The sequence below is a fragment of the Lasioglossum baleicum genome, chromosome 9, assembly GCF_051020765.1.
Source record: "Lasioglossum baleicum chromosome 9, iyLasBale1, whole genome shotgun sequence".
Lineage (NCBI taxonomy): Eukaryota > Metazoa > Arthropoda > Insecta > Hymenoptera > Halictidae > Lasioglossum > Lasioglossum baleicum.
Window position 1 is genome coordinate 9,030,756 of NC_134937.1, and position 26,275 is coordinate 9,057,030.

The 26,275-nt window shown below is 45.9% G+C and overlaps 2 protein-coding genes across 6 annotated transcripts in view; both read left to right on the plus strand.

Moving 5' to 3' along the window:
- LOC143212173 (uncharacterized) overlaps positions 1-21,068 on the plus strand; it is a 51,579-nt gene extending 30,511 nt beyond the window's left edge. The window contains exons 2-4 of one of the 3 annotated variants that reach the window (XM_076430644.1): positions 8,416-9,379; positions 9,611-9,670; positions 16,439-21,067. In XM_076430644.1, coding sequence (XP_076286759.1) covers positions 8,416-9,379; positions 9,611-9,670; positions 16,439-16,632 — 1,218 coding nt within the window. In that variant the 3' untranslated portion in view covers positions 16,633-21,067. Of the gene's footprint in view, positions 1-8,415; positions 9,380-9,610; positions 9,671-16,438 lie in introns of all 3 variants that reach the window. The other 2 variants (XM_076430645.1, XM_076430646.1) reach the window with 2 other exon arrangements.
- Positions 21,069-21,540: 472 nt separating this feature from the next.
- Positions 21,541-25,726, plus strand: LOC143212171 (uncharacterized). 3 transcript variants are annotated; one of them, XM_076430637.1, is made up of 8 exons: positions 21,541-21,900; positions 22,109-22,401; positions 22,479-24,108; positions 24,179-24,360; positions 24,439-24,624; positions 24,854-25,026; positions 25,297-25,406; positions 25,554-25,726. In XM_076430637.1, the coding sequence occupies exons 2-8, from the start codon at positions 22,339-22,341 to the stop codon at positions 25,607-25,609; spliced, it is 2,400 nt and encodes a 799-aa protein (XP_076286752.1). In that variant the 5' UTR covers positions 21,541-21,900; positions 22,109-22,338; the 3' UTR covers positions 25,610-25,726. The 3 variants fall into 3 exon arrangements, 2 of the variants coding, with proteins under 2 accessions (XP_076286752.1, XP_076286753.1); XM_076430638.1 differs by having other exon boundaries at positions 24,182-24,360; XR_013009636.1 differs by lacking the exons at positions 25,297-25,406; positions 25,554-25,726 and having other exon boundaries at positions 24,439-24,740; positions 24,854-24,986.
- The last annotated feature ends 549 nt before the right edge of the window (positions 25,727-26,275 follow it).

The window sequence follows — 26,275 nt, forward strand, 5'->3', positions numbered from 1 at the left end:
TCGATAAACGGGTTCGGAAAATGTTGAGACACCAGGGAAGAAGATTCGCGTGGCGAGGTGAGGAGGCGGGTAACAGGATGACGGGGGAGGGCAGTTGTTGACAGAGAACTTGTGTCGAAGAGAATTCAATTACGATGGAAAGTAGGGTCGGACGGCCGCGCGAAGAGAGGAGGCTCCCCTCTTTTTTCTGGACAAACAACGTGGAACGATATCGCGGGGTCACCTCGACCCTTCGGGGCTCACGATTTACGGTTTACGGTGTACGGGACGCGATCGAGGGAGTCAGCGCAGCGCAGCGGTGGGGCAGACCCGGTGGTTTGGCACGCGCGCTCGGGCTGACTAAGGTAACGCAAACTGTCGGCTGTCAAACTGCCCGGTGGGAGGGCACGAAAGAACGAAGATGTGCCCACGCGTGCACGTGCCTTTTAATATGCCATAATGCGTTGCATGTCCACATTCATTAAGTAATTTTCTGGCCCGAAAAGTCACTGCCCCGACGACTATTGTGATCCGACGCGTCAGACACGGACGCTGTTCTAGTCCGGCAGGGATTCCATTACTCCGGCGACTCCGGAGAAAAAATCGCGTGCGAGTCGATTCGACGGGCCGCTTATCCGTTCGACTTTCTTTCCTAGAGACATCTTTGTAAAGGGTTATCCAAAATAGACTATAGGAAGTTTTTTTTTTAAAGAAAACATACTATTTTTAATTTTATTGGACTTTTTATTTAATTATCAGGTATCATTTTCGAAGTCAAAGTCATAAGAACATTGAATTCGAATGTTTTCCCAGGTGTATCGGACCCTAATTATCAGGTATCATCTGTGACAATTATGTGTGAAAGATGATATCTGTCGAATGACCACCACGACCATGTTTACAGACATCAATTCGAAGAAGTACTCGATTCTTCAAGAACGACGTGGAATTGATGTTGGTGGGTCATTAGCAACACTTTCACGAACAGCAGCAATGTTTCCATTCGAATGAGCTGTTTTTGGCTTGCCAGACATTGGTTTATCATGAACAGATCCAGTTTCATAAAATCTTTTAACCAAATTTCGCATTGTTTCCTCGGATGGACGATCAAGTATGCCAAAAAAATCACGTAATTTACGATGGGTATTTTTTATTGAACTCTGCAAAATAAATTTTAATAACTTTTTAACACGCTCTTCAATCGTATACGACTCCATTGTTAAAATTGTCTATCATTGTAAGTTAGAAATACAAGAAACAAATATGGCGTTTGACAGATATTCTCATTCCACATCTTAGGGGTACTTTTGGATAACCCCATATCAACGACGTTTCTGTCCTTCATATTTATAACGCGCTGCCCCGACGACTATTGTGATCCGACGCGGACGTTGCTCTAGTCCGGCAGGGATTCCATTAATCCAGCGACTCCGGAGCAAAAACCGCGCGAGAGTAAATTCGACGGGCCGTTTATCCACTCGACATTGTTTCCTCGCGACATCGCGACATCTTTGTATCACAACGACGTTTCTGTCTTTCATATTTATGACGCGGCCGACCCGGCGCGAGTGCGGAGGGTCCGCATAAATTTCCGTGCCCTGTGGTTACGGTGAAATCGCGCGTCGTTTCGAGCCGAACCGCGCGCGCGTCATTTTCTTCGACGCGGCAACGCGATTGTTTCGCTGTGTCTAAAGGGTACGCGAAAGAATAATTTGGACGATGGCAATTTGTTGGGGTAACGGTAACGCGGCGTACGTGAGGTCAGCGTCGCGAGGCACACGAGGCACGAGGTGCGCGCGAGAAGCGGTAACTGTTCTGCCGTGGTCTCATTTAATCGACGATGCCTCGCCGATACTCGACTTTTCGAGTGTCGGTCGCAAGCGTTCCATTATACATAAATGTCGCGAACAGCTTGGAAAATACAAAAGACGGAACCACGGACGAGCATTCGCTTGGAAGATAACGCTCCTGGCACGTAGTCCGTAGCCCGCGCGCAGCTTCTACCACCTAGTATCGCAACTGGGTGAACGAGGCAACCGAGAAGCCGAGTTCTGAGATCAAGTCACGCGTAGCCTAAAGAAAGTTGTTTAAAGGTCAGTGTAGCTCGACTTGCATCACAAATGCCAATCTAGTTACGAAATGTGTAGAGGGAACAATGATACTCTCGTGGAAAGTAATTCGTTCTCTCTCGGCCACGGTATAGGGATTCCTCCTCCACGGTAACCCTCTTCTTCTTTTTCTCTACGGTTCTTTTTTTCCCGCGAGACTGGTTCTCGAACGGCGAATCGACGGAAACTCGGAAGCCGGTCGCTTTCCCACGAACTCCGACGGAAAATCGACGAGACCTTTGAAAATTCCGGTCCATCTTCGAATTCGCGTGTTTCTTTCTTTTTCCCCCCTCTTCGTAATTTCCAAAAGTATCGCGAATTATAGGTACATCTATCGGTGGGCAAGCCGTATCTCCCATCTTCTTCATATCCGCGAAATAATGCTGAATAATTTCGCCATAAATACATGGCGCGTCCGCGTGGGCGTAAAGTAACGATAATGCAAGTAAATAATGGACGCAAGAGTTTTATTACCTAGCCGGCTGAATGGCGAGATAGAATCTACGTGTCCACGGCAGTACAGCCCCCTCGAACGTCGGACAACGGAAGAGAACGGAACGGGGAGAAAAGAGAAAAGAAGAGAAGCAGCACGGGGCCGAGACAAGACGAGACGAGACGAGCGTGTTTCGGTCCTCCTCTTGGTCGCACGTCGTTCCGACGCGTTTCCACGATATTTCGCCCTAACGAGTTTCCCGCAGGTCGTCTCGATGAAAAGTCTTTCGAAACCCGTCGGTTACAAATAGGCACGGATGCCAAGCTTCGTCCGTTTCAATTCGCGATCTTCGAATCTGGAAACTTTTCGTTCTCTGTTTTCCGCCGCTAATAATTCTTCTACCATTATTCAAAATATTTGTTGCGGTATTTAATATTTTAATAAGCTGCTGAAAGTATTATACGCGGTATTATGTCAGTTTTATATTGATAAAATTAAGAAATTACATTTCAGGTCGGAAGAAAAATTCGGTTTTCAGTGAAGAAAACAAAGAAATTCATGTGCTAGATTATATTTATAATCGTCATCGCGAGTCTGACTCGTTATAGAACGGCAAGGAGCTAAATAAACCGCCGGCATCACCGTCTTCCTTTACGACTTCATGGACGCGACTCGCTTTGTCTCGGTCTGCGCGCGAGTTCTCTCGCGTTGTTCTCTGAAACGGTTCAAACTTGCGAAATAGATAGTTATTCGATATATAGGTCACCGATTGGAATACCAGCTTCTTTATTCGCGCTTGTTCTCTCCTGTCGCCGTCGCGTCGCCTCTCGTCGCGTCACGATCATCGCGCCCCGTTTACACCAGCGTTCGACTTGAAAAGGGAACTCTCGCTCCGGCGTTTCTCGCAAAGATGAGTTTGCGCGTGACCAATTAAGAGCCACGGGACGGCCGATACCGATCGAAGACTCTCGTTGATTTTAACCGGAGTCTCTGTTCCGCGTCGGCACCGTTCCGTGGGGCAGAGATTTCGTTCGTGGAGACCGACAGAGACGCGAGAGACCGTATCGTCGCGAGAGACAAACGCACCGAGCCATAAATCGCGGGTCGAATCCGTGTCCGAACTTAATCCTCGATTCCGCCACGCCTCCGTCTCGTTTCTTCCTTAACGCCTTCGTCGTCTCGAAACTTTCTTCTCTTTCATCATCTCTGTCTCTTTCTTCCTCTTCTTCTTCTCCGTTGGTTTGCAGGGTCGCGTCGCAACGCATCGTTTGCACGAGATGGGCCACAGGGATCGCCCATCCCGCGCCATCGTTTAAGTAAATTACCAGCTTGTGCCTTCCGAGGAACAACACCGTTGCGCAGACGGCATTATTTTCGTACAATTCTCCACCCGTCCTTTTCAATGTTGTTCCGCGAATCGCATTTTAAGAATTGACTTAGCGCGGCGAACGAATCGACGAATGACGATATCGTCGATTTTATTATTAGGAGAGGTTCTCGATCGGAGAGCGAACGGATTCGAAAAATGGCCGACGCCGACGGGACGCCGACGCGCGGCTGACATTTTCTCGTGCGGTTATCGCGATAAGACGGCTTTAGGTCAGAGGGTGTGGCCTCTAGTCGGATTGATTCGGCGAGCTCGCTTCTGCGCGCTACGGTTCGTTACCGCGAACAGCATGGCCGCTTTTCGTGTCGCGGCTCTTCATCCATCTTTCTTGTCCCATTTCGCCCGAGACCCGATAAATAGACCGGACGATAAAGCTGTCGCTATATCGCCGGCGAATTCATCCGATGATTCGCTCTCGATAATTATGATATACGACGAGACCCGAACACCGCCAGCCGTGCAGACTCGCGCGGAGACGGCGTGGCGCGACGATTATCGTTGCCGAATGTTGTAGCACGTTGCGTCGCTTCGATAAGAGATAAACGATCTCTACAATTCTAATCTCCTCCGCAGTTGTTTGTCGGATAACGTGTGCCGCGTCTTTTCTTTTACACTGTTTACGAGTCGCGAGCGATGTCGTTGATTTCGCGATTTGCGTCCGTTGATTCCAGTACTTTTCCAGATGGCTGAACGCGGCGCGGATCCAGCTCCGCTAGTCGATTTCCCTTTTCCTCTCGTGGTGGCCATCAGCGCAGTCCGTCGGAGTTCACGCCTATATGTATAATTCTATCGGCGGAAAACGATTTATCACGATGTTGGTTATAAACGAGAGCAGATCGGCTTTTCGCGCCCGCGCGCTCTCGCCAACGAGAACGCGAGCGCGTCAGCGATTACGCGTTCCTTTGTCAGCGGCGGAGGCCGCCCGATTGCCGATTGGTCGGAATAAAAACTGCTAGGCGGAACGAGCGAGCGAGAACCGACACCGGCAGAAACGTTTTTCTAGTTGCACGTCAGTTACGATGACGACGCACTATCTGTCGATGCGGTGGTGCGACGGCACGCCGGAGCAGGCACGGCGTGGGTGTTCGTTCTCGGTCTGACAGATTCGAGAACGCATTATTAACACCGACGACCCTGGCTCTATGATTACGCGCATTAATAGCCGGATGGACGAACTTTGCTCGCGCTCCACACTGTTATTATTACGGCAACGCGAATCGAGAGACATTCTCAAATAAAATCAAAGCGAGAACCAAGAAGGGATCAGGGCTAGGGGAATTAAGGGGACAGAGGGAGTAGAAGGAACAGAGGGAAGACTGGTAGATCGGATACTGTCCAAAGTTGTACCTTGTGCAACGAGAACAAGCACTAAACGTAAACATGGCCGCTCGAGTGCGACAGAGTTAACCCTTACCTTGGCTCTGAGAAAATATCGGTTACATTATTACTAGACTGCGGATCTTTATGCAAAATAAAAAATGTTTGCATTGATCGCAAGACACCGGAGTGAAATAAAAATGTCTCTCTTCTTTTAATTATCTGTTTAAGCTGAAACCAATACGCTGATGTCTTTAAATCTTTTTAATATGTTCACTGCTTTAAATAGTGCTTGCCCATTTTCGTCATAAATGCATGAAATCCGCAGTCTGATTATTACATGAATACGTTGGTATCTAGATGCATTTACGACAAAAATGGGCACGTACAATCCAAAGCAGTGGGCATGCAAAATTATTTAAGGACGTCAATGTATTAGTTCCAGGTTAACGGGATAATTAAAAGAAAAATACAATTTTTATCTGGCTACTGTGTCTTGCAATCAATGCGGACATTTTTTATTTTGCATAAAGATCCGCAGTCTATTGGTGTCTAATCAATTATGTACTACACATACTTGAAATTTAAAAAATCAGAGAGAATGGAAATATTTTAGTTCGAACAAATGTGTAATTTTCGCGTTAAAATAGCTCCGAGTGCAAAGGGTTAATGTTACCCCTCTCAGGTAGGCAGCAAAGGACGCACGCTGATGCCTCGCTGCCTCGTCTCGTTGGACAAGGTGTACAGGTGATCATTTTCGCGGGAGTTCGACCGCAGCGAACGGGTTACGATGTTCGTTGGTTATTTCAGTTATCGATGAACCAGCAACGAGACCCGGTGAAACGATACGCCATTTAAATATAATGTTTACTGAAATACATATAATGCAACGGCAACGGCAATGGCGACGGCTACGGCGAACACACACCTATCGCGCCTCTCTGCAAACTCATTTTCAAATTGCATATCAGCTACGATCGAGCGTCGCGAGTATACCAATCTTCCGACGATGAATAATTCATTGTGTAAATAATTCATAAATCGCAGTATAAGCTCGCCGAACTGAGTTCCGAATCGCTCGGGAATTTCCGTCGAGAATCCGCTTGATCCCGATCCGCGTCGCTTTTCCTCACCTGGCGCGTCCTTCTCGAATTTCCTCCACTGTCCCCTGAAAACCGTGATTTCCTCGCGTCTGTTGCCACGCCGCCGCCCCCTTTGTTATAACTAGACTGCGGATCTTTATGTATTCATAGGAAAACTGAGAAGATTAAATTCAGAATTGGTGTACAATTTTAAAAATTGAACATGTCAATATATGATTTCTCCTCTATTGCAATCATTAAGGGAAGAAATTACATTCAAATTAGTTTCGACGCAGACATTTTTTATTTTGCATAAAGATCCGCAGTCTAGTAATAACTATATATTTGTAGCATACATTTATATAGCAAAATTGAGAAGATTAAATTCAGAATTGGTGGACAATTTTAAAAATTGAACATGTCAATATATGATGTCTCCTCTATTGAAATCACATTAAGGGAAGAAATTACATTCATATCAGGTTCTATTTCTTGCAATCGGCCGAAGCGACTGCGACTCTCCGCGTCTCTTTCTTTCCCATACGCTGTCCTTCCTCGCGCCTGAAACGTTCACCGTCAATTAACCCCTTGCCCTACGATTTATTTTACGGTTTCAGTGAGACTAGAAGTTTTTTGTAGATCGTAATTTCCTAAAAGAGGAGAAAATTGATATAAATTGTATGCCTACATATATGTTCTCCAACGGCTGTATATTAACAAAAGCAAGATAGAATTTTATTTCGGTTTAAAGGAAATTATTGGCATACATTTTTATCAGAATCTGTTCAGAGTCTTCAACACGAGTCAGACAAGATATTGTAAGGCAAGGTGTTAAACCGCTAAATACAGTTGAAATTATATCGTGTTTGGTATTATTTTAATCAGAAAAATGCCACGAATATATTGGCGAAAGTTTCATAAAAAAAATAAGTAATAATAAAAGAATTTTTATATTGGTATTACATTGTGAGGACGCTACTGCTTTTGAACTGTGCCGGCGACTGCGACTCTCCGCGTCACATTAGTAGTGGTTCACACCGATATTGGGGATATTTCTTTGCGTTTATCGTGTACGGCCTTTTCGCGACCATGGAGGATTTACTGTAGTTGCTTTACCGCCGTCCGCAATCACGAACAGAATAAATCTGTGCGTGTTGGACAAGGTGGACTTCCACTGTGTATTCTTTCCTCCTCGCGTGCATATGTCGCGTCGTTCGTCGATGCGCGCAACGAAAGAGGCGTCCACGACGCTCGATAAATTTCTGCCGATAAAATCGAGGCGTTCGATCACCGAATACCGGTGTGCCGGTCGTCTTATTGGCAGTCATTCTCGATACTACCGCGAACTCATCTTGTCGGCGGTGCGTCGTGAATTCCTTACGGCTGACGCGCGCTTCGACATTCATCGTACGTATTCCATACGGTTTCGTTCGATCCATGCGGTAACGGAGACGTCGGCATCGGCGTACCCGAAAACTTGGACGCGCGAGATTCGTTGCGTTCGACCGAGAGCGCGGCCGATCTTTTTCGAAGATCGAGAGACAGCAACGCGGGAGAGGGATGGTAAAACCGACGAAGGTACTGCTCGCCCGCCGAGAAAGAGCGCAAAAGGGGCGGGGTGCGGCTCCGGCGCATTAAAATGTTTACGAATGTTGAGCGTACCATCCACGAAGTCGAGTGGCATTGGTCGAACGCGTACGAACGGTGAGCACGGAGAGTGCGGACTAGCGCGGAGAGCGTGGAGAGTACGACGCACGAGGGCGGCGCGGCGTCGTAGGTCGTAGGGGATCGGCAAGCGAGACGTGTGCGGTGTAGGAGAGACCTCATGCTGCTGCACAGCCCTCGATGCGTTCGTTGCATATTAACCGAGAACAACGCGCCGTATGCCCTTTCGTGAATCAGCATATCGCAAGTCACCGGTTCGTTTACCCGTCCGCTCCGCTCCGCGCCGCTCCGGCCCGCCCGACCGTTCGACGTTGCTTAACCTACTCCTGGACTCGTCTCCGCCGCCCCGTCGACATCGACATTCTCGATCGAACCCGTCCCAAATGTCCTCGTTCGCTCTTCGAATCCCAGAGCTCGTTCGATAAGCCCGCCTTTTGCTTTCAGCAGACGTCGGACCTGGACACGTTGCTCTGCAGACAGGATCTCGACCGACTACAGAAACTCGACGAAGATGACCCGGAGAAGGACACGAGGGAGTCCTCGATGCAGATGGAGGATTTCTTCGAGGTCGGAGGGCCGGTGTGTCGACCGCAGGCCAGTTTCGTGTCGTCGAGGAGTCATCCGACCGGGGCGAACGACGACGACGTGTTCCTCAGGCCTCCGCTCTGGGAGGACATCACCTCGAGCATACAGAAGCTGGACCCGGAGAACGCGGACATGCTTGGCTCGCAGTCTCACGTCAAGATGGAGACGGACGACGTGACGTCGCCGGTTCTCTCGCCCGTTGAGATCAAGAGCGAGCCGTTACCATCGCAGCCGACTTTGCACCTCCTCGAGGGACCCGTCTCGAATTCGGTGCAGACGTTCAACGCCCCGGTCAACGGCCATCGGAACGCTTCGAACGGGCCGCGAGTCGTCCACCATAGAACGCCGACGCAGGCTTTCAAAACCTTTCCCGCGAACAACAATAACAACAACATCAACGTTAACAACAACAACAACAACAACGCCGGCAGCGGCGGCATCGACGGTAACGGCGGCAGCAACGTCACCATCGGTACCAACGGCAGTGGTGCGAACGTTAACAACAACAGCAGCAACAATAACAGTAGCAGCAACAACAACAATAACGATTCGACGCCGAATCACCAGGTCGGTGGGAACGCTTCGTCGCCGATCTACGGTTCGATGACCAGGCTAATGTACATATCCCCGTTAACGCCACCGATCTCCGATCCCGGATCGCCGATCGGCGTGGCGCCGAGGCGAACACCACCGCCGCCCTACCCTCAACCCTCCATCATGAATCCTGCTCACAGAATTCAACACCCGGGCATCACCACGAAGTTCAACAGGCGGAACAACCCGGAGCTCGAGAAGCGGCGCGTCCACCACTGTGATTTCATAGGTGAGACCGAATTCTGTCGGGACTCTCTGATCGATCGCGATTAATACGCGGGAACGCGACGAAACGGAGTCGATAGATCATAGATATGTATATCACAGGAGATCGTTTCGTCGCGTTCGCTGCTGCGTGACGCCCGCATTTGCTCCTGCGGCGACCTTCTCTCTATCTCTCTCTCTCTCTCTCTCTCTCTCTCGAGGGCAAAGTTCACGGTACCCGTAACCATTTTTTCAGGTTGTACGAAGGTTTACACGAAGAGTTCGCATCTGAAGGCGCACCAGCGGATACACACAGGTGAGTCGATATTTCGTGCGGCAAATGTCCGAGATAGAGCCGGTCGAGAGCGGTTTAGGGGTAAACGGGGGAGGGCAGGGAAGAGACGGAATGACCGAGGTAATTAGGTATGTAGCTCATCTACGAAGCGGGACGAAGCGTTCCGTTCGAAAGCGCGAGGTCGAGCCTGCGAGTCGGGTAGAGCTGGCGAGGCTCTCGGCGTGGGCAGGGCGCGGTTCTCGCAGCCTCTCCTTCGCCTCTCGCTTCTCGATCCTTCGCTTTTCGTCTCCCGTCTCTCGTCTGGTATCGCGAGACGCGCTCCGCGACCCGCAACCCGCGACTCGCGGTCCACGCGTCTCTCTCTCTCTCCTCGTTGAACGTTCGTCTCTTCGTCTCTCGCTGCTTCTCGCTGCAACGTTTCCGTCTGTGCGCACAGCGTCGCGCCAAACAGCCTCTATGTATATCGTATGTAAACGTATAAGGAACGCGCGAATCGTGGTATGCGACTCTCCGCTTCGTAGACTCTCGCGCTAGCGACCCACATCCTGCCCGTATCCAAACACGCTGCTCGCGAACGCGCTTCTACCCACACCTACGTGTACGCTCGCGCGCCGAGATCGTCGTGATCACACCGGAGACTCTGCTCTCGCCCGAGAAAATTCGCCGGTTCGATTTCACCGGGGCCTGATATTTCCCGGAAACGGGGGACTCGATCGACGAGCGATTTCGCGATCGGTTGCCCATCATCGCACGCTTGTCCCCGCGGAGGAGACAACGTTCCCAGCTGGCGAGATTCCAAACGTATAGGTAAGCGGTATCGAAAGGGCCAACGGAAACGAAGAAAGAGTTATTCAACCATTTTCGAGAGACGTATTCTCGCATCACGCGTCGAGAAGAACGCGACGCGCGCGCACACGTTCGGCAGCCTCCCGTGGAATGCAAGCCGGAGGCATCTCGCACGAGATGTACCACTTTCGAATCGGTATCTCGAGAATACGCGAGAGGCGGTGACCCGTGATCAAGCCCCGCCAAACTCCCGACCAGAATTTATAGAAATCGCGAGACACCATCGCGACTATCTCTGGTTTACTTCCACCGGAAAGTAGGAAGATCTACCGCGCGTGTGCTAGGCTTGCGGTTCTAGTCGATGCTCGAAAAAGAGATTTTCGACGCGGGACGTCGAACGGTGACCTCCGAGGCTGAGAAGAAAAGGGAGTAAAGGAGAGAAGAAGAGAAGAAGAGCGAGAGCGACGTAGTCGGGTGTAGCGGTTCGCGGGCGCGTGGCGCTCGTCCTGAATGAACCTAACCGATGCGAACCGAAGCGGACCGAGGCTGGTCGTCCGAAGTCCGAAGGTAGCCGTCTGCGCCCACGCCCCACGACCGAGCCCGAGCCCGAGTCTGTACAGCGCATCCCTTGATTCTCAATTCTCTACTCTCGCGATCGCCGTTCGACCTCTATCGCAACACGCAACCGTTCCTCCTCTGACCCGACTCGATTCGATCCTGTTCAACACCCGAGTCGATCCAACATCTCGATCAGAAAAGAATATCGGTTGATCGTAAATTATGCCGCGTCCAAGTTGGAACGTCTATATTCGAGGATTGTTCGCGAATGGTTCGGTCGTGAGCGGACGTCGATTGGTTCTCGATCGACGCGAAAGCATCGCGCCGCGGCGACGTTTAGTATTCTGCTAATACAGCGACGCGCGTTATACCGCGTGTAACGCGTACACGTTGCGTGTTTCTTAATAGGAAAATTTCGTGCCCGTCGACAGGGTTTCGAGCGAGACAACCTTGGACAGCATCATTTGTTTTTTGCGCGCTCGAAGCGCACGTTATCGAGATTAACCCTTAGTGGTCGAGGGGTTACTCAAAGTCGCCGCTGAAAATTGCTGTACCATTGTTCACAATGTTGCTCGAATTATTCAATATGTTGGTAAAAAAATTTGTAAGATTTAAATATACTACTATATTATAGTTTTAACCTATTAAGGCGGTAGTATACCCTCGGATTGTAACTAGAAAGGGACTAGAATCTTACTAGATTTTGGGTCGAAACCATGTCGAACCATGGGTTTGCGCGCTTCGGTTGTTTGACCTTGTTTGAGCAGATTTTGGGCTGGGTGAGGGCTCATTCTAAAGGTTCATCACAGTGCGCTCTTCAGTTCGCACCGAAAAACTTGGTCTTCGGAAGTTAAATTGAAAGTTCGTTCCACATCGATTGACGGATGACCAAAAATTATAATAATTGTCACTGATTTTTTGGCCAAACATCATATTTTTTTGCTTCAACATCCACCGTATTCGCCCGATTTGGCTCCCTGCGACGATTTTCTATTCCCGAAGCTGCATTTGGCAATGAAAGGAAATCGTTACGCATCAATTGAAGACATTCAACGGTCAACGACGAGTAATCTCAACACCATTCCGATCAGCGATATGAAAAAGTCATTTGATGCACTTGTTGAACGTGCGAATCGCTGTATTTCTGCTAACGGAGAATATTTCGAATAAATAAAATGATTTTTGTCAAGATTCTTTAACTACTTTTGATTCTGTATAGCCATTCAGGTTATTTTTGGGACAGAGGGTGTATGAATAGCAGAAAGTTGTTCAGAATCTTCACCCTGACGACGTATTAAGAAATCCTCGAAATCGGTGAGGCGTAACCTTTTATGCACAATTACGTAAAATAGCTCGGACTGCAAAGGGTTAATTGAAAAAATTTTATACGGTCGCCAACTATTCTTCCGAGCTCCCAACGAATGTCGAAAAGTCAACCGAGGAATTTCTCTCGGTTGCGTGTTGCGATCGCTAACGCGGCGGCGGAATTGCGCTAGAATTGCGATCCTCGCTGCACCAGCGCAGCGCGCGGCAACATAGACGCGTGCCGAACAGCGAGGCGTGCATTCGCGGGAGGTCAGCATCTTTTTCGCATCGCGAGAGCAACGGCGGAGCACGCAACGCGATGAGACGAGACGAGACCAAACACGACGCGACGCGTTTCTGCCCGTAGGAACGAACGCGCGGAACACGGCATGGCTCGACGATTACCGTGCAAACGAGCGGAGAAGTCTCACGATGTGCGCGCGCGTCCGCACCCGCGATGCAAGCGGCATTCCTGCTTCATCCACGGTTCCAACTTAGGCAGATTTCTGACGTATCCGCCGGCGAGTAACGCCTCGATCGGAACTTCCAATCCAACGTTCCAGGTTCGAGCGTCTCTTCCGCGTTCACGAGCAAACCTGTCCCCTAGAATCGACTCGAGCAATTTTTTCTTGTTTTTCATACTTCTGCAAGAGCAATCATGGACGATTATCAATTCGAATGTGATGAATAAATTACAACGTGTCTCTTTGACGACAACTGTCTGTACGATATGGATCGGTGCCTTGTTGATATACATATTAACCGTCATACGTTCCTCAAAAATAGTTGCATATAAAAGTTGAGAACAATATTTCATCTATTTTTATTTTATACTTTAAAATAACAAATTATGCATCGTTTATAGCGTCACACTTTGAAGAAGAACATCTCGCAAGACAAACAGAAAGAGATGAATTATTTTACAGTATGTAAGAATAGTAAATTGATGAACTTTCACCCTGAGGGACGTATGAGGATTAATTCACCACTTTATTTAAATGTACCAACGAAGTTTAATCAGAGAAAGGCACAAGCAAGACACATCTGTAAAGCTTGAGAGGAACTCGTGAAGTGAGGATTGCTCGGGCCAGAAAATCGAGGGTCGATCCCGGAAAATCGAGGCTCGATGCCTTCCTTGTTGATATACATATTAATTCATCACTTTATATAAATGTACCAACGAAATTTATTCAGAGAAAGGCCTAAGCAAGACACGTCTTTGAAGCTTGAAAGGAACTCGTGAAGTGAGGATCGCTCGATCCAGAAAATCGAGGGTCGATCCCATGCACAAGCAAACAACGATTTTATAAACGAGCTGAACTTGAACCGATCGTTCCTTCCGTGGAAATACATATCAACAAGATATCGTCCACTTTCCAGATACGGCAAGATCTCTTTCGCTCGATTACTTGAGTTTGCTCCCTGAAATATCGTTCCCGCGCGGTTCGATTCGCGGAAAATGTTAACCACGCTCGTCTACCGTTACACATACCTCGACGGTCGTTAAGTAATAAGCGGACTCGAGTGCCGGGTCGAGCGACCGATAACAGCGTTGGAAGAAACTCGCGACGATAAGAAAATCCTGGGATGTCGGAAGGAGACTCGGAGGAAAACAGAATGATCGAGAGCAGAACAGGCTAAAAGAGATCCGCGCGTTTGAAAAGCGTGGATCGGCGTTGTTGATGGCGCGCGTTGGATATCGGCTGTGTACGAGTTGCTCGAGACACACCGCACGCCACACGCCACAGAGCGCGGAGCACACACCAGAGAGCATACACCGCACACCGAGACCGCGGTGAAAGTGATCCGAAATTAACGGGGACGCGTTGTGGCTCGTAGGCGTCGTCGCCGAGCCAAGGAGCGCACACGATTCAGCGATACGCCACCTGGAACGTTATCAACCTCTCGTAAAAACCTCGTCCCGACCGGAGAGACTTCGCCGCCTCTCTCGACTTGAACGCGCAACACCTTTTCCGACAAGCGTTGTTCCTCTTTCGCTAGAGAGATAGATCGAACACGGTTTTCCGTTACTCGCGGCATTGTTTATCGCGGAGCGGTCGTGTTTCTGCGTGGAAATTTACAGAATCTCCGACCCGTTTTTCCTTCGAATTTGCATAGATCGGCGTGGCGCGGTAGCGCAACTATTTACACCGCGACGAATGCGACGATCGGTCGCGTGCTCGAACGGGAAAGATCGTGCGAATTCTCTGGTCGAGAGAATCGCCATGCCGATTACCGTCGTCGCGTCGGGAAAACCTCAGCCGCAAAAAGTAAAGAGCGTCGGCCGAGCATGTTCGAGTCGCGCGTTGCGTCCCGTGGAAGGCGCGAACGACCGGATTCCATGGCAGTCGCGATCCCAGGCAAGGAGTCGCCGATAGAATGACTTAATACTCGCCAATTAGATGACGGTGCGAACGGAAAGACGTCGGCTTTCTATTTTTAAACACGATCGCACAAGCGAGCGCGTGGCTGTCACCGCTTTTTTCGTACTTCTCGCCCGTGCCGCGGTTCCGTTCGAAAGTCTCCGACGAGAAAGATAAGAAAAGCTATCTGCGGAAAGCAAGCTCTCGCGACGCAACGGGGAACAGGCAACGCGACGCGTCTGCTTTCCTCGCCGCGCGCCGCCGTCTCGGAGAAATCCTCGCGGAATTCTTATGAACGAGCAATACCGTGAATGGATACCGCTCGCGGTGGTAATACCGATTGTATGGGAGTCGCGCGTTCGACTAAGACCGGTTAGGGTCGTCTCCATACCGAGAAAGAGGGAAAGAGAGAACGGGAGAACGAGAGAACAGGAGGGAAAGGGAGAAAAGGAGAAAAAGGAAGAAGGAGAGCCGTTTCGTAGAGGAGAACAACGAGTCAGCGGCACGCGTGGGTGTATTTCTCAGCTATCGAGCCTCCTCTTCCCTTACAGCTTCCCGATGCATACGCACGCCTCTCTACCGCTTCGAGAGAATTTCCGTTCATCTATCCGTGTTCGGACGCGTCTCGTGTAAACATCCTCCGATTTTGCTAGTTCCGCGTTTACCGTTTCCCGTGGAAACGAACGTCCGCGACGAACAGAAACGGTGGAAATCGGCACGGTCGATCGCGGTGGCGGCGCGGCGCTGGGCCAAGAAAAGGGACCCGTCAAAGAACAAAGCACTGCTCTTTTGCTCGACCGATAGGTGTACCGAGAACCTTAGGCTACGAGAGATGCCGCGCTGACCTTTAACTGTACCCGCATGCCGCAACACGCTCACCTGTATTCCAGCGCAAACCGTTTGCGTTCGCGATCGCGTTCTCGCAGCACCGATACCTGCTTCTGCTTCTGCCCTCCGCTCGGGCTCGAGCTTCGCATCCGAGCTGAAAACAACTGAACGGATTCCTGCTCGAGAGGCGTATGCCGCATAATGCCACTAAATAATACCGGATCCATTATAATTTCTTTCTCGCGGAAAGATTGCCACGGTTTCCGCGACCGAAAGTCGATCGATCGTCGACCAGTTCCGCAAAGAACCTTATTGGAAATGTATTTATTCTATTAAACTACACTTTATACCGTACTTATACTTGATGAATAGTAATATTTTCTCGGCGCACAGTTTCGATCAAATTCTACACTAAATATAGCTATGTGAGGCATGAAACGTTTCGATTAGGGTTTGAAACAGATAACGTTTCCGATTCTAGCTATATTTAGTGTAGAATTTGATCGAAACTGTGCGCCGAGAAAATATTACTATTCCAAATTACGATCGAGAAAAATACCTCCTTTATACTTGATTAAGTTGCTCTAAATTACGAGAGGGTGTTTCCGCGTATTCTGTACTCAATCTATGTGTAAATAGTAAAAGTGAAAGCTGTACAATGTCGCGATCTTCACGGGCCAGCTGTTTTCTACCAGACTGACGACGATCTTAATTTTATCCGTGGGAAAAACCGCCCCCCAAGACGCTACGGTATCGTTGAATTCCGAGAAACGTCGATTTCACGACCGAATCAGGGCCGATAGGGTATGCGGCGTGCGGCACGCGACCGATGCGCGCGAGATCGCGAGGTCCCCGGCTGTGGTTGCGACCATCGCGCGACGCCAAGCCTAAGCGCCTAGTGAAAGCAACGAAAAATCCGTCTACAGGTTTGTTCCCGTTTTGATTCCAGGCGAGAAACCGTACCAGTGTCAGTGGCCGGAATGCGAATGGCGGTTCGCCAGAAGCGATGAATTGACTCGTCACTATCGAAAGCACACCGGCGCGAAGCCTTTCAAGTGCGCGGTGTGCGAGCGATCGTTCGCCAGGAGCGACCATCTCGCCCTCCATATGAAGCGACATCTTCCGAAGCAGCACGCCAAGTGACCGGCCAACCACTCGTCGAACTCTCCGACGACGAGCGCGAGTGCCAACGATTTTCCATTCGGTTTCGGCGAACAGGAGACCGAGGACCGTGGCCCGTCGGTCGAATCCGCGCAGTGCTCGAATCGGTTTCGATTTCCGGACGTCCGGTCGTGCGCGTCGCGTTGTCCACAGTCTAGACGACTCTACCATTAAATCGACGCGCAACTTACGAACTATGCCATTCGCAGGATTCGGGCGAAACATTCTCTCGATTCGTTGTTCCTGGATCCTCCATCTTATGGTCTGTGCGCGGTGTTCTAATGCGCTCGAGTCGCTTGCACCGACGTGATCGCAGTGGCTGGACCACTCGCGTTAACGTTCACGATAACGATTCGCGTCCCCGTCGAGCACGCGTAGAGTAAATGTACCAGTTACCGATTATTTATTAATAAACGATTATATCAGTCCTTTTTCTGTATCGTCAAACTTTTCTGGACGATCTTGTTCAAAAGCGAAAGAAATGTTAACGAAGTTTCAATCGGAAGTTTTGGTCCTATTTACCGGACACAAGGAATTTGTGATAACAGAGTAATTAATTATTTTATTACTAGACTGCGGATCTTGATGCGAAATAAAAAATGTTTGCATTGATTGCAGGACACAGGAGCCGAATAAAAATTGTATTCTTCTTTTAATCGTCCCATTAAGCTGAAACTAATACATCGATGTCCTTAAATGTTTATAACATGTCCACTGCTTGAAATTATATGTATCCATTTTTGTCGTAAATGCATGAAATCCGCGGTCTATTTATTACCCTCTGCTGTGTCACAGCTTCTTAGCATTTTCTATGATCGGGAACAAAAGATTGGTACATCTTAAACAAAAATTGTTGTAATAATATTTGGTTGATATACGAAGGGGAAACGTCAATTTTATTTCGAAAAAATGTCCGATAACCGGGTGGGACACTGGTACCTTTACCCTACAGACTAGTCGCACGATTTCGCGTGTTCGGGGCGCGGTTTCGACGCGACGCGACGGCTCAAACCGATCGGCGAGCTGTCGAGATGAGACTTTTGTAAATGAAACTGGAAGACTCGACATCGATCGACGTCGCAACCACGCTTGTTTCGACGTCTTCGGCTGCCGAGCGCCGCGCCGGTGTTTTTCAAGTTCGCAATCACCGCACCGACCCTGCGCGACTGCTTCGAATCTCTCCAGAGGAACCGTTCTGGACGCTTTTCAAAAAATACCTGTCCAAGTTGGTCGGAGACTGTTAGGTGTAAATTTTCTCATTGAAATTCACGATGATCGCTCGACATCGGAGTCTCGCTATCGACCGATGCGAACCGTGAAATCGTCAAACCGAATCGAGTTCGGAAAGTTGTTTTTCAGAGCGACAGCCGAGTAAAAGCGTCGCGATTTTTATGCGGCCTGCGTCGCGACGGTCGAAAGTATTTCGGCGATTTCGTTTGGTGCGCGCGATTCTTCTGGATGCGGTTGTTGCTGAAACGATCGAGTTGTTGCGTTCTTTCGCGTAGCTGCACTTTGATCGCCTCTCTCCGCGAGCTACCTGACCTTCTCTCTCTCTCTCACTCTTTCTTTTTTACTTTTTACATTTTACATTGTACTTTTTACTGTTTTCGTAATTTCCCCTCTTGATCGGTCCACTTCGCATCTACGAAGATCGCTTTCCGCCGTGAACGGTTCATCGCTCTCGCCGGCCATCGTATTCGTCTCTCTCCTATATGCCCGACTTATAGGAAAAAAAAAAGAATCAAACAAAGAAAATATCGTGATGCCTTATGTACAAATTCGTCTAGCTGCGTATAAATTTATGTATATACCTACATACGTATAAGCGTATGCATGTTTTGTACGTAAGTACGCGTATATCATCGAACAAAAATTGACGCGTCGCATTTCGTTTGCAGTCGATAACCAGAGATTTATGCACTTGCGTGCATAATGTACAAGTATGTGTGTGCGTGTGTGTCTACGTTGTAAAAAGTCGATACATATCCAGTGACTATGTAGTTAGTGTAATATTACCTGTACAATATTCGAGACCGTAGTATTTGAGCTCGCGTCCGTAACGTTCGTTGACTCGAAATTTTACCTATTATTCTAGATGAATCTTCTGAAGATGTAGTGCGTCTAATACGTAGCGATATAAGAAAAAGAAAACCGGCGAATCGACTCTTCGTCTTGTCTCGACGAGCAGAACGCTCTCTGTATCTCTGCAACAGGGAGTTCCAACTTGTAGCTCGCGAATCATGCGCGGCACCTTCCCCGCTTATGTTCTTTCCCCCCACTCTTCATCGTTGGAGTAGTGGAAAGAGTTTTGACTAATGGTGGAGACCTTGCGGCTCTCGGAGGGGAACAAGTTGGAACTCCCTGCTCTATAATATTTCTCTAGCTCTGTCTCTCTCTATCTCTCTCTCTCTCTCTCTCTCTCTCTCTCTTTTCCTTCTCTCCACTCTCCACTATTCAGTCGTACACTTTCTCCCACGTCGGTGCTGGGCACATTTGTCTCAAATGAGACAAAACTGTCCCCACGAAGACGCGAAATGTTGGTGGATGCAACAAATGTTTGAGGGGCCCAAACCGTGCCCAGCACAGTTCTACACAGTGTCGCCAGTTTCCCACTTCGCCTTCTCCCCTTCCACTATCCCATTCCAGCACCATGAGTTACTGAAGTTACTCCAACGTCCCCCACTAAGACCATGGACTGGTCACGTGTTAATCTGGTTATCAGAGAGGGGGTAAACTGCATTCCCCTCGATTTCCTCGATCTGGCGACACTGGTTCTACGTCCATCTACCCAGGGGTGTGCACAGTACGGACCCCTCAAACTATTACTGCCGCCACCAATCTCCCTTTCGAAGCGCGTCCTTCTTCCGTGATTACCACGGATGCTAGGGGACACTGGACGCTATGGTCGGGACGTTCTTGTCTAAATTGAGACAAAAGTGCCCACCGCTGAACGACCCAATTGTCTACCGTCGCGTGCCTTTTTCTTTATTTCTTCCTTCTCTCTCCCTCTCTCTCCTTCTCTCTCTCTCTCTCTCTCTCTCTCTCTCTCTCTCTCTCTCTCTCTCTCTCTCTCTCTCTCTGTTTTTGTATTTCGAAGCGATTCGAACGACTGACGATGCGTCGCGAGTACGAAGCTCGATGGCTGATTCGTCTCGAGCGCAACAGGCCAAAAATTGCACGCGCTACGTTTACGTTTACGTTTACGTGCCACGTGTCACGCGTTCTACACACCGCACGCCACACGCCGCACGCACCGCGCCGCGCCGCTCGCGATTTAAATCGACGGAGCGTTAGAAATATTTTGTAACCTTAGAGAAAAGTAGGAGATTATTTATCGGTTCTGTAGTTGTACGCGATCCCACAGTAGATCGCGAAACCCACAGATTCGTTTTATCCCCTTTGTTAGGAACCGTTCTCGGAACCTATACATTTCTATTTTTTTTTTTTCATTTCACCCTTTTTCTTTTCTCATCGGAAACCGCTTTTTGTATTTTGATTTTTGGGTTTCGAACGAAAGGTTGAACGCGTCTCCTTCGTCCTGCGAGCACCCTTCTGTCGACGTGCGATCGAATCTGGCTAGTGCACATACTATGCCGATAGTAATCTTAACACAGATATACCTCATTTACGGAAAATAGAAAATTGAGTGGAGTTGCGACGAAATTTTTCACGCATTCTTCCTACACGACTTCCTACACTTTTGTTCATAATGTTCATAAACCGCCTGTAACTTGTGTGTTGTGTAATTTAAATATATGACGATATATGCGAGTATATATATGTATGCATTTACTTAAATCTTCCGACATTTAGGTCATCGGCCGTTCGAGGAAAAAGGTATGGATATATTGAGCAGGATCTTCTCGATTTGTTCGAGAAAAATCGAGGCGAATGAAAATGGATCAGAGGTGGGCATTATTTGGTGACACAAATATTTCAAATACTATTAGATTTTATTTTGCTTAAAGAAAATAGTATTTTTATTTTTGAAATTGTACACATACTTTTAAGTAAATAGGATTATACACTATTTACTATTTATAATACTATTTTACCCAGCACTGAATCAATATCGATGAAATTGAAATTATCGAAAGAAATACAATCGTAAGCGCCATTTACCGGCAAACTCCATAAACAAGAAAGAAAGCAATTTCAAAGAACTTGGCATTTTATCGTGAAATAATCAATATATAAAGTATATTTGAGATACAAATGTTTATTCCATATGTTTTATGAAGGTATTACAATGAAATATGAAGTAATAATATAGTATTATATAATATTAACTATTTTTTAGGAATCGATATTTTTTGATTCGTGGAGCTTGCATAAATATCTGTAAATAATTTCTAACCGTAACAATTTTCAGTAAATTGTGCCAGAAATTAATTGATTATTCTTTATTCCCTGACACATTAGATTTACATTTATTGATGGATAATCGAAAGAGTATTGGATATTCATTACAGCAGCAAATGATTCGTGCCGCTTTTCCCATAAAACGCAATGTTAATTCCGGCACGAATTATTTGCGCTTCGTATACGTACTTGCAGCGCCATCTAGCGGCAAAACGCTCAAACTGTTAGCCAAATGTTACCGACAGAGCAAATCAAGCCGGGAACAGCGCCATCTAACGGTAGACTTATTTTTCATTTTGCATGAATAAATTATCTTTATTGTACAATACAGACACGGAGGATTCTCCAGTATACACCCACCAATTTTTTTAGCCCTTGAATAACAATTTCATTGAATATTTAAAATCATATTTGAAAATCGAGAAGAAAAGACTTTGCGAAGCTATGCGGGGCGACCAAGGTACCCGATTTTGTACTTCAGTGACGCTAGAATCGTCGCGCATGCGCGAGTTTTCCCGTACCAGTTCACAACACTGCTGACATTGGCTCCGCAACACTTCGCAATCGTAAACGCAGATTGCCAATATAACGGAAACAAACTGCACCAATATCCCCACCTGTTATTCTTCACTTTCAAATATCGTACAAATTTATCTTGCTTCTAATCAAGCTGAACAATTATTGAAGCAATATTTGAATTTTTCGAATAGATTAATGAACGAAGAAGCATGATAATTTGTACTCATGGATATCAATCTATGGCGACACAATAACTTCAATGCGGTACGCTTGATCGAGTTAGCAACGCGCACAACTTTTTTTATCTTTTGATAAATACAACAGAATCATGAATTTTTAAATAATATAATTATGAAACACAAAATGCAAGTAAGTAGCAACCGTTATTACGATAGGAAACGTAGATTGAAAAAGCTGAAAAACATATTTCTTACTTCTCACAAATATTTAGTTTGATCGTTATTGTTTTTGTGAAATCTTTCGAATTGTTCAATAAGATCTATTCTATTTTGTATACAACTTATCTATACAAAGCATTACTCCTCTCTGTAACACCATAATTAATTCTTTTTTTCAGGTTACCACTTGAAATCTTTGTCTTCGAGTAGTCTTTTTTTGTATCTTGGCGAAAACAAACGGCATGTTTGTAAATGTAACTTTCTCTGATCGGTGTATCAAAAAATATTTGATTTTCTATCCACCTTAAACAAGGGCTGTCATTGGTACCGAGAAGCATACGTCGTTGAATTTATTTTATTTCGTTACATATTTATCGCAGCTTTTAGCAGTCTATTCAAACAAAAAACTATGGAAGGTGATTCGTATGTTTCATGTATCAAAATTAACGGAGTTCCTATTTTACCACCTTTGGTATGCATTTTAATTACTTCATACCACAATAGCATTTATTTCAATATAATTTTTCTAACAGATTCTTTTTGTTTCAGATGACTAAGGGTATCAAGGAAGAAATGTTTAATTATAAGCAAATTGCAATACGCGTAGAAAAGAAATTAGCAACTTTGCGCGTTGCTCGTGAACAGAGTAAAGAAATCGATGCTGACATAGTCCAAAAAAACTGTAGGAACATACTAAATAATTCAAGAGAAGATCCATTCTTTTTAGATCGTAATAAATGTCAAAATGAAATGATTACCAATGGTTTTTCACCGGAACTACTTAAAGATTTTAACGATGGCTTGAAAAAGGGTTCGCAATGGAATGGAGAGACAAACGTGGATCATATGCCCGAGTATCAAATTAGTTTAGCTTCTGATGCTTGTTTAAGGTCTGGAGTGGTTCCTCCAAAGGAAAACACGGATCAGCATGCAAAGAAAATAAGTTCAACAAACTCTACTACCATTGAAACAGTATCGAATGATTGGAAACCACAAGTGCCTACTACGTTGAACATTATTCCAATGACATTGAACAAGCCTGATCGCATAGAGGATGAAATATACAATAAAAGTGATCTGCATGATGCAGAAGATACTCCTAAGTTAGTTCGTCAGGGTTCGTACGTCCTGGATACTCCGAGCCCTGTATTACTTGCGCACATGCAAATGGAACATAAGACTGTTGCTAAACCTTATACAGAATATGTTCCAACGCCGTGTACGAACAAAGGCCATCGCAAAGAATGGAATATCTCGCAAGCTAAGATTGAATGGGAAAACGATTGTAGAAGTAAAAGCTTTGTTCATGCTGTTCCGACAGAGTCGTTCGAATTATCTCCAGATAAAACTAGAACCAGCGATTCTAAGGTCGGTCAACGGATGCACAAATCAGTTTCCTCGCTGACAATACCTGCGCCTTCATTTACAGCCTACCCAGCTACAAGATCTGTTGACTGCATACAAACGATGTTAGCTAACGAATGTATAGAAAAGCGCAATATAGAAGCTAACCGCGATAGAAAATATGCCAACAGTGATGAGAAACGTCAAGATTTTCAGGGTTCGAGGAAGAACGATAATTTTTCTACTTTTCAATTAGCTCATAAACGCGGTAACGTTCCGGAGCGTGCAGCTAGCAGCGACAGCGGCGTACCATTTTCTAATAATTTGGTGCTCGAGCATAATAGAGTTCCTATCAACGATAATTGCGAGGAAGAACTATCGAGGAATACAGAGACGGAAGATTTTGCATCCAAGTTAAAATTGAGTGTTACCTCGGATAAACTTCTCACTGTTTACAAGAAAGTACAAGAAATGCATAAAAATCAAATGACAGAGCTGGTCACTCGACAACAGAGAGAACAAACTCTGCTTCAAGAAGAGTTTGAAAAGCAACAGCTACTTTTGTTAACCGAGATTCGAAAATCCTTTCCAGAAATTTCAGTTTCGCTACTTTCTGAAAATATCTTACCCGCTTCGTTCAATCAAGCCGCACTCGATAGCAGAAAGTTCTCCACAGACATCGGTTCCAACATGGAAACTGTGAAAAATTTGAAAAGCAATGTTCAAGACGAGAGAAAAGCAGATGATTCGCGTAACGATAACGAAAAGCTAACGCCATGTCCATTAGACAATACTTACTCCGAAATCAGTCTTCCTGCTATGGAACCTTGTTTTAGTAAGTACTTGCTATCGATTGAAACAATAGGGGTACAATGATTACGCTAAATACTGTGATTTTGTGATAGCAGTGGGAAAAGAGGAAGTTAAGGCAGAGTTACAGCCAGATAAAGATAGAAGTTATGAGAAAATATTGGTAAAAGATGGTGGCGGGTGTAAACGTTTAAACGTTAGCAGACAGTTGTTTCCTTTAGATAGTAAAACTGTTCACATACCGATTCTCGATAGGACAGTATATGGGTCTAAACATGTGAGAAATTATAATTTTAAATGTTCTATTTTCATTTTAAATACCTGCGGAATTCTTACGAAGCTTTCGATGTTGCAGATTGAAGCTGTAAATCTGATCAATGCATATGCACGCGGTTACTTAGTACGTAGAATGATGCGAACAGAACGAGTGATCGCTTTGAAAAATACATATAGAGAAGCTTTGCACTGCATGCTCAAGTTGCACGTCGATGCACCTCTCAATCGATCGGAATCCAATTTCCTATTCCGTCTTCAATTGCAGGTAATATGTCGCACAACGCGTTAATTATTTCACGACTTCTTGAATCTAGAGTCTAGAGCAATGAATTGGAACATTGTAAATCGTTTCCATTCTAATCAGTTTATCGAATGATCGAGGTAACGTTTAAGCATGATTTTTTTGAACACTCAATTTTTCTCCTTATTATTAATATGAATATTTAGCGAGAAAATATACTCGATAATTATCAGAGTTTTCTTACTTTCCAAAGTGCGACGCGGCTTCTATGAATATAGTGGAGTTATTTGCCAATAAACCTGAGAAAAGGATGCAGGTAATAGCGCAAGATCGTGAAATCAAGCAATCTCGTGCAGAACGTCCAACATCAGCCAGATCGTATTCGTTCGCGACTCAACGGACCTTAGCCAGGAAAAAACTGAAGGAGTATGACTCTGCATAGTATTATATAATATGCATTGTCTTTCATACAAGATTCGATGAACAGTTTGCATGTAGAATACTATTTAAAGAAAATAAATTATTTTGCTATTTGCTGTTATATCAGTTGCGTTATGTAAATTCGTTATTGTAATACTTCGGTGTGTTGATATTTCTAATGTATAATTTGCGATTGTCTTTACGTGATAATTCGATTCTGCATTTGACATGCTTAAAAATGTGTAATTTATTTATTATTTTTTTCTTGTTTACTAGGATCGAAGAACATCATCCATCTTCTTTTGCACGTTCATGTTTATCTAGATCGAGATGTCAAACTTGGACTTCAGATGATAAAGAAAAGATTCTCTCTCCGAACATTTTATGTAAGTTAGTCTATAAGATTTATTTATCACAAACACGATTTTCATGGATGCTAGAATTAACGAAAGCATGTGTGTCGCCGCTATTACTATACGTATGTGCTTTGGTTACGTATATGTTTATAATATAGAAATTATTTTTCATTTCAGATCATGATATTAAAAGGAGCACTAGCGCGGGTACTGTAAGAAAACCATGGCGGTAAAATTGTAATAGTGCCTTTGATCGTTTTCGTTTTATTGTATCATACACGCGTAAAAATTATATTGTGTACACAAGCTCACGTTGTGCCTGAATTTTTAATAAATTTTGTTACATATAAGATATCGTTTCTCGTAAGACGTCCATCGTATGATATTCGAATCTCGCCTCAAGATCAAGGTGAATCCAAAACCGCACCTGTATCACGACTTGATGAAGTTGAAATTCCGTTTCCGTTCACTAAAGGTCACGCAAAGGTTATCATGTTATACATATATGTTTAATTTTTCTTGGCTTTGCCTATCGCGCGACGGTCATCGAAATGTACAGTGGCATTTAAAAAAAAATATCAATGACATTGAAATTTCGAAAAATGCGACCTTGAAAATAATATTTTGCTTGTCACTATATTTGCCCAAACCTAATCGTAGTTCTCCTCTGTTATATCTTTGATAGATATTTCATTATAGGTGGATCACGCTATACGCTTACATATACATGTATATGTATACATACATGCACGGTCAGTGATACACGTCACTTTTGTTATTTATCAATAGACTGCGAATTTTATGCATTTATGACAAAAATGAACAATCGCAATTTTAAACGGTAGAAACATTAAAAAGATCTAAGAATATCGACACATTACTTTATTTGGCTCCAGAAC